This window comes from Pongo abelii, chromosome 6 (genome assembly GCF_028885655.2).
Source record: "Pongo abelii isolate AG06213 chromosome 6, NHGRI_mPonAbe1-v2.0_pri, whole genome shotgun sequence".
NCBI lineage: Eukaryota > Metazoa > Chordata > Mammalia > Primates > Hominidae > Pongo > Pongo abelii.
This window is the reverse complement of record NC_071991.2, coordinates 41,107,896-41,114,119: the sequence shown is the minus strand read 5'-3', so window position 1 is coordinate 41,114,119 and position 6,224 is coordinate 41,107,896. Positions and strand designations below refer to the sequence as shown.

Here is a 6,224-nt window from a genome sequence, read left to right as displayed (position 1 = left end):
ACAGTGATCTTGGAATGAAATGTTTTGCTCACTAATGGGTCCCAGGCAGTTAGAAGAGTGCTTGGCCCAGAGTAGGCACTCAATAAGAGTTTAGTATCGATAAGTGTGCATAAAAGTATTCCTTGAAAACAGTACATCTGGGAATAAAATATAAAAGCTGTTCACAGTAGTTCACTCTGGAGTGGAATTATAAGAAAGCTTCATGGTCAATTTGATATATGTTCATATTGTTTTCTTTTTTTCTTTGAGATGGAGTCTCGCTCTGTCACCCAGGCTGGAGTGCAGTGGCGCGATCTCGGCTCACTGCAAGCTCCGCCTCTCGGGTTCGCACCATTCTCCTGCCTCAGCCTCCCAAATAGCTGGGACTACAGACGCCCGCCACCATGCCCAGCTAATTTTTTGTATTTTTAATAGAGACGGGGTTTCACCTTGTTAGCCAGGATGGTCTCAATCTCCTGACCTCGTGATCTGCCCGCCTCAGCCTCCCAAAGTGCTGGGATTACAGGAGTGAGCCACCACGCCCGGTCTGTTTTGATTCTTAAAAAGTAACACTGAATGGGTTTTTCCATCTTGAGAAAAAACAAAGAACTTTAGGTAAAGTGCTTGACAGAGTGATTGATTGGCACAGATACTCACCAAACTGTAGCTATGAATTAAACTTCAAACAACTGGCATCAGTCTTCCTGCAAACCCTGGAGCATCGTCAAAGAAACGCTACTCTAGTTCCCTCATCCAAGAGTAAAAACAGAGAGGCAAGACAAGATAGAAGGTCTTTATTCAATAGCAGCTGAGAGACCATGCCTCAGTCCTCTGAGGGGATGCGTTTCCCCCACATACCATTCCTTTCTCACGTTTCCATTCTCTGCAGGCTACAGCTTGATGGAAAAAAGGGGATTGTTCTAGAGGTACTTATACACAACCTTTGAGGGCACAGTTTGGAGGTGGAGTCGCACAGGACATTTGTAAAAGTAGGACAGCAAAGTTTCACTGTAGCCCACGAGGAAGTAGTACTTGTGTGGAGACAACTGCCTCAGGACCAGGGCACAGATCTCCAACTGGTTACCACGGCGCTTTAAAACCAGCTGGTCAGCCAGGCAGCCTGGGAAGGTACCCCACATGAACTTGCGAAGGAAAACATCCTCCACCGTTCGCTCTGCGGCATGGTCCTCTCCATCCAGGTTACCTGAAGAGGGAAGGGCATAACAGAAGAATCAGCCTCATTGCTCCAGGGCCCTGCCATAACTCCAGAGTCAACATCCAAAAGCGCTGAGCACAATCCCATCCTTCACCCCCAGCCTCTTCTCTTTTCTTCTTCTAATGGAATAAGAAAAATAACACTTTAAAGTTCAAAGTATGTTATGTCATTAATTCCCAAGCCAATTCAGTTTAGTAGGTATTATCATTATCCTTATTTTACAAAAAGGAAGATGGAGGCCTGAGTCAGGGTACAAAACTCAGATGACGCCACCACATCTAGCCCCTTTCCTGCTTTCTTGGCTGCCTTATAAAAACACTGGTCATCCCATGGGCCAGAAAGATGAGGCTACCAGCTATTTTTGAGATTAGGGACACGAGTCCTCTCATGAGCTAGGCCCAGGGCTTCCACGAGTGGGTTCCTCAGTGTGAACCCTGGATCCCCTGCAGCCCTTACAATGTCCATTAAGAGTCTGCACACCTACATCCAAACCTCAGACCAGAACCTGAAAGAGTGGGAGATAAGCATCTCTCTCTTTTTTTTTTTTTTTGAGATGGAGTCTCACTCTGTCGCCCAGGCTGGAGTGCAGTGGCATGATCTTGGCTCACTGCAACCTCCGCCTCTTGGGTTCAAACAATTCTCTGCCTCAGCCTCCTGAATAGCTGGGATTGCAGGCGCCCGCCACTACGCCCAGCTAATTTTTTTGTATTTTTAGTAGAGATGGGGTTTCACCATCTTGGCCAGGTTGGTATTGAACTCCTGACCTCGGGATCCACCCTCCTCAGCCTCACAAAGTGCTGGGATTACAGGCGTGAGCCACCGCGCCAGGCAAGCATCTGTATTTTAAGTAAGTTCTCTAGATGCATCTCAAACATCCAAGAACCTCTGTACTAAACAAAGCACAGTTAGTTATCAATTGTTCACAATAGTTATATTCTATAAAGTCACTGCCAACACTGAGTTAGTGAATACTGAACCATTGCTCCTAGGGGAAATACAGGGTTAGATTCCTTCCAGCCTCTGGGCACCATATTTTTGTTAACAAATCAATACAAAACCTAGTTTCCTTTGTGTTTCTATTTAAAGACACCTTGTTTAATACATATGGTAGATTCATTAACATTGAATTCAGGGCCAAGAGCAACTCATGACTGAAGAAAGATTCTCTAATACATGTATGTTCTCCCTAAGGCACGTCACAGTCTTCTCCCCCTTAGAACACTAGATAGCACTTCAGCATTGCAAGGCCATTTTAAACAGCAAAATCACTAACAAAAAGTACAAAAATGCAAATTAAAAAAAGATTCTAGACCATAAAAAGGACATCTTTTACAGTATGAGAGCTGAAACTAGGCAGAGCCTTGTAGACCTCAGCTCGGGACATGCACCTGGGGTGACAGCTCTACCCACATCTCAGAGTGACCTTGAGAGTGCCCAGAGTGTTGATTTGGGGCTTACAAATAAATTTCAGTGAGCAGAAGAATCTGAAAATATGGAATTCATGAATAATGAGGGTTGTCTGTATATATTTACAGAGAAAAATTTGTGCTTCAGTGGAAAACTGCATTCCTTAGAGCACACTCTTCAGGGTTATCAGATTCTGCAACGGTTTCACTCCTTTCCTTGACTCTGAGCTATTTTACAGCTCTGTAAATTACAGATAACTGATAGGAATGCAAAATAATTCTTGTCTGTAGACATGCAAATAATTTCTGTTCAATGGAGGATCAATTGAGTCCCTGCCTGCCATGGAAAAAGTCAGTTTTGCATCCATCTTCAAATTTGTTTCAACATCCTGATCTATATTATGTCTCTGCTTTTTTATGTCTCCCTTGAGTTGGTTTCATAGATTTCTGACCCTGGCATTATTTCCTGGGTTAAAGAAAACCTGTGACACGTGCTCATTTTGTTTACATGACAATCGGATTGAGTGCTCCTTTTGGAGGCCTGGGGTCCCCTCACCTGTGTGCAGCGACAGCCAGCCTTTACGGTGGGCGATGTAGTGCGGCGCGTGTGCCTCCTCGTAGGTCACCGGCTTGTCCCCCTTGCTTACGCGTACTCGGCCCGCCTGGTTCTAGGAGCAAAAGGGGCCGTGACTCCACGAGACCCCCGATCCAGACCCCTACCTCGCGCTATGTCCCCCCAGTCAGCTGGCACTGTTCCCCGGCCCCAACCCCTTGATCCCTAAGCCCCGACCCTAGCCCCGCCTCGGACCCCAGCGACACGCCCCCTTCAGCCCGACGGCTTCCCGGACCCCCCGGGCCCCCGGGCCCCCGGCCCCCAGGCCCCTGCCCCGGCGTTGCTCACCTTGGCGCAGACCGTGGAGGTGTGCAGGGCGCGCCAAGCGCAAGGCAGCTCTCGGCTCCAGGACAGCACCTGTGGAGGAAGGGCGCGTGAGGCGGAAACTAGGGACCCCACCTCCGACTCGCAGGGACCTGCCGAGTCGCCCCACTCACCCGTGGCCCCAGCAACCCGCTGCACACGGAGGCCGCCATCTTGGGCCAAGCGGAGCGTGGGACGTACCACAGCGCGCTGAGGGGTGGGGACGGCCGCGGACGAGACCAAGTCGGAGCTCGTACTCTGGCGGGGGCGGGGCAGCGCCTCTGCGGGACCGGGCCGCGGTATGCTGCGAGCTGTTACTCCCGCCTTCCCCGGAGCCCTGTGAATGCTCAGCCTTGTGAATGCTTATCCCCGGCTGTTCGCTCTGCCGCGGTTGCTGCTTGCATAGGGTTTCAGATCCGGAAATTTGAGAACGCGAAACGTGAAATTTCCTCTTCAACAACCTCACGCTAGTACGGGTGATGGGTGTGCGGCTCACCGGAGCCCGCTCTGCCCAACCTGCACCCTCGGGGCTCGAAGAGGAGCCAAGCGTTTCCCCAGGTCCTAGTTATGCCTCCAAATAATATTCGTAAAAAAAAAAAAAAAAACAGAAAAACCCTCCAGACTTTTATCCACAAATAAAGAAGAAACATATTTTGGTTAAAACGTCACCCAGTTCTTCAAGGATGACTTACGCAGTTATGCAAGAATGGGTTTGCCACATGTGACCACATTGGTGACTGGCCCCTGAGGAAGGAAAATTTTAAGTACGGGGAAAGGGTCGGAGGGCAAGGAAATTCATGAGAATATCGCAGGGCCTGTAATGCTGAAACCAGTGCGTCGCCACTATTATTGGTATCCGGTAATTATTAATGTCAAACGGAAAAATAGCAACGCGGGATATTTTATTTTAGAAGTCACCACGGTCATGGAAAAAGCACGGGCTCTGGAGTCGGACCCATGTATAACAATCTTTGCGCAGTTTAGACTCAGTTCTATTATCTATAAAATGGGCCTTAATAATAGTACTACCTTACAGAGCTATTAGGATCAAGAGAATATTTAATAAATGATGGGTTGTGTTTGGTTGAGTGATGTGAAATTGCCAATATTTTGGCCGTTCTCGGTCTACATCATTCCTCTTAATGGTACAGTACTTGCATACTGCTGCGGTTTGCTGTCAGGGGGAGGACTGGATTATGATCCATGGGAAGGGGAAATGGAAGACCACACTGAGGAGAGGGAGAGAGGGACCAAGACACAAGTCTCTTGACTTCAGTCCAGTCCATGTCCCATGACCAAGATTCCTCTGATTACATGAAGGTGGGTTCTCAAAAAACCCGTAATAAAAGGACAAGGTCTTCCGTGTCCATTTCACCAGAAATGTTTTATTCTTGCTTTTTAGAAACTGCGGCCCCCAACTGTTATGCATATTGAATAAAGAGACAGAACAGGGATGAGGTGCCCTCCAATCCATACTTTGCAAATGTAAGAACTTTCAACATTTCCTAAGAAATCCTTTTCAACTGACAATTATTTTTTAAAGTTTTCATAATGTTCAATAATTTTATAATTGTTGTTTCATTAATTTGCTCCAAGGTGGTGAGGAACATGGGATCTGGCATCTGAATTGCCTGAGTCCAAATCCTGGACCCAGTGCTTCCCGGCTGTGTAATTTGGGCAAGTGACTGAACCTCCTGAGCCTTGGTTTCTCTCATCTGTAAACTGGGGACAATAATGGTGGTTGTGAAAAGTACAGTGTGATGTGCCTGGCAGAGGGAGAGAGCAGTTGTGGGTTTTGTTGTTGTTTTTAACGAGTCCTTGATAGCCACATATCCCGTTAGGGAGATGAGCCAGCTATTGAGGGTTCTGTGAGAACTCATAGCAACACCACCCTAATCAGAGGAAAGGGGAAGGAGAAAGGGAAACAAGCTCCTTGGGCTGATCAGAGGCAGAGGTGGCAATGGCACAACACCTATTGGGGCCCAAGGTGGGCAGGGGCCGCATCACAAAGGCTGTGGTTGGGAATCAAGTTTAGCCCATAAAGCAGTAGGCAATCAAATGATCAAATTTATGCTTTCCTCTATTCAAGCCATTCTCCCTTATGCCTGAGGTCTCTCTCTGGAATTCCAAACCAATCTAGATCTTTCCAAGCATCACAATGGCCATTTCAGTGGCAGACATTTCTGGGGTTCAAATATCTTGTTATCTATCCTTTATTAGCTTTGTTTATACTGTGATTGGGGGAAAGGGGTCATGTCGGTCTTTACATGATTAAAATTACTTAAAATGACTTTTATACATCAGTATGAATGTTATATGTTTTAAATAATCAGCAGAAAAATCTGACTGGGGATGTTTTATTTTTCTGTAACTTCCATTTGTTGTTGTTTTGATGCACTTTCCTTCTCCTATTAATTCCATAAAGGAGGCAGTATTTCCAGGCTTCACAGAGCAGAAGATGGAGGCTCACAGACTCACCTGAGGTTACAGAAGCAGTAAATAGTAGCAGGCCTTTTTGCTCCAAAGCATGTGCTCTTTCAGTATCACTTCCTGGGGGTGAGGGTTCAGACCATGTTAGGATCAGGGAATGGCCTGGGTTTCTGTGGCTTGCTGCAGACAGCTCCCAAGTGGCCCTCAAGGACTGCCTGGACATGGAAAGGCCAGGAGCATATGACCCCATGTGAAAGACCCATCTGCACCCTTCCTG

At 47.2% G+C, this 6,224-nt stretch overlaps 1 protein-coding gene across 1 annotated transcript; it reads right to left on the bottom strand.

The window, feature by feature from the left end:
• Nucleotides 1–758: 758 nt before the first annotated feature.
• MRPS24 (mitochondrial ribosomal protein S24) lies at nt 759–4,197 on the bottom strand. Its single transcript, XM_024249433.3, has 4 exons — nt 3,652–4,197; nt 3,503–3,571; nt 3,158–3,269; nt 759–1,183 (listed from the first exon to the last, which is right to left on the bottom strand). Exons 1-4 carry the CDS (start codon nt 3,688–3,690, stop codon nt 900–902), a joined length of 504 nt encoding a protein of 167 aa, XP_024105201.1. The 5' UTR covers nt 3,691–4,197; the 3' UTR covers nt 759–899.
• Nucleotides 4,198–6,224: the final 2,027 nt, after the last annotated feature.

Excerpts from the sequence above, each read along its gene's own strand:
- MRPS24 (XM_024249433.3), bottom strand. The coding sequence starts at position 3,690 with ATGGCGGCCTCCGTGTGCAGCGGGTTGCTGGGGCCACGG. Across the intron at positions 3,572-3,651 it reads GCGGGTTGCTGGGGCCACGG|GTGCTGTCCTGGAGCCGAGA; the intron begins GTGAGTGGGGCG and ends CTTCCTCCACAG. Across the intron at positions 3,270-3,502 it reads CCTCCACGGTCTGCGCCAAG|AACCAGGCGGGCCGAGTACG; the intron begins GTGAGCAACGCC and ends TTTTGCTCCTAG.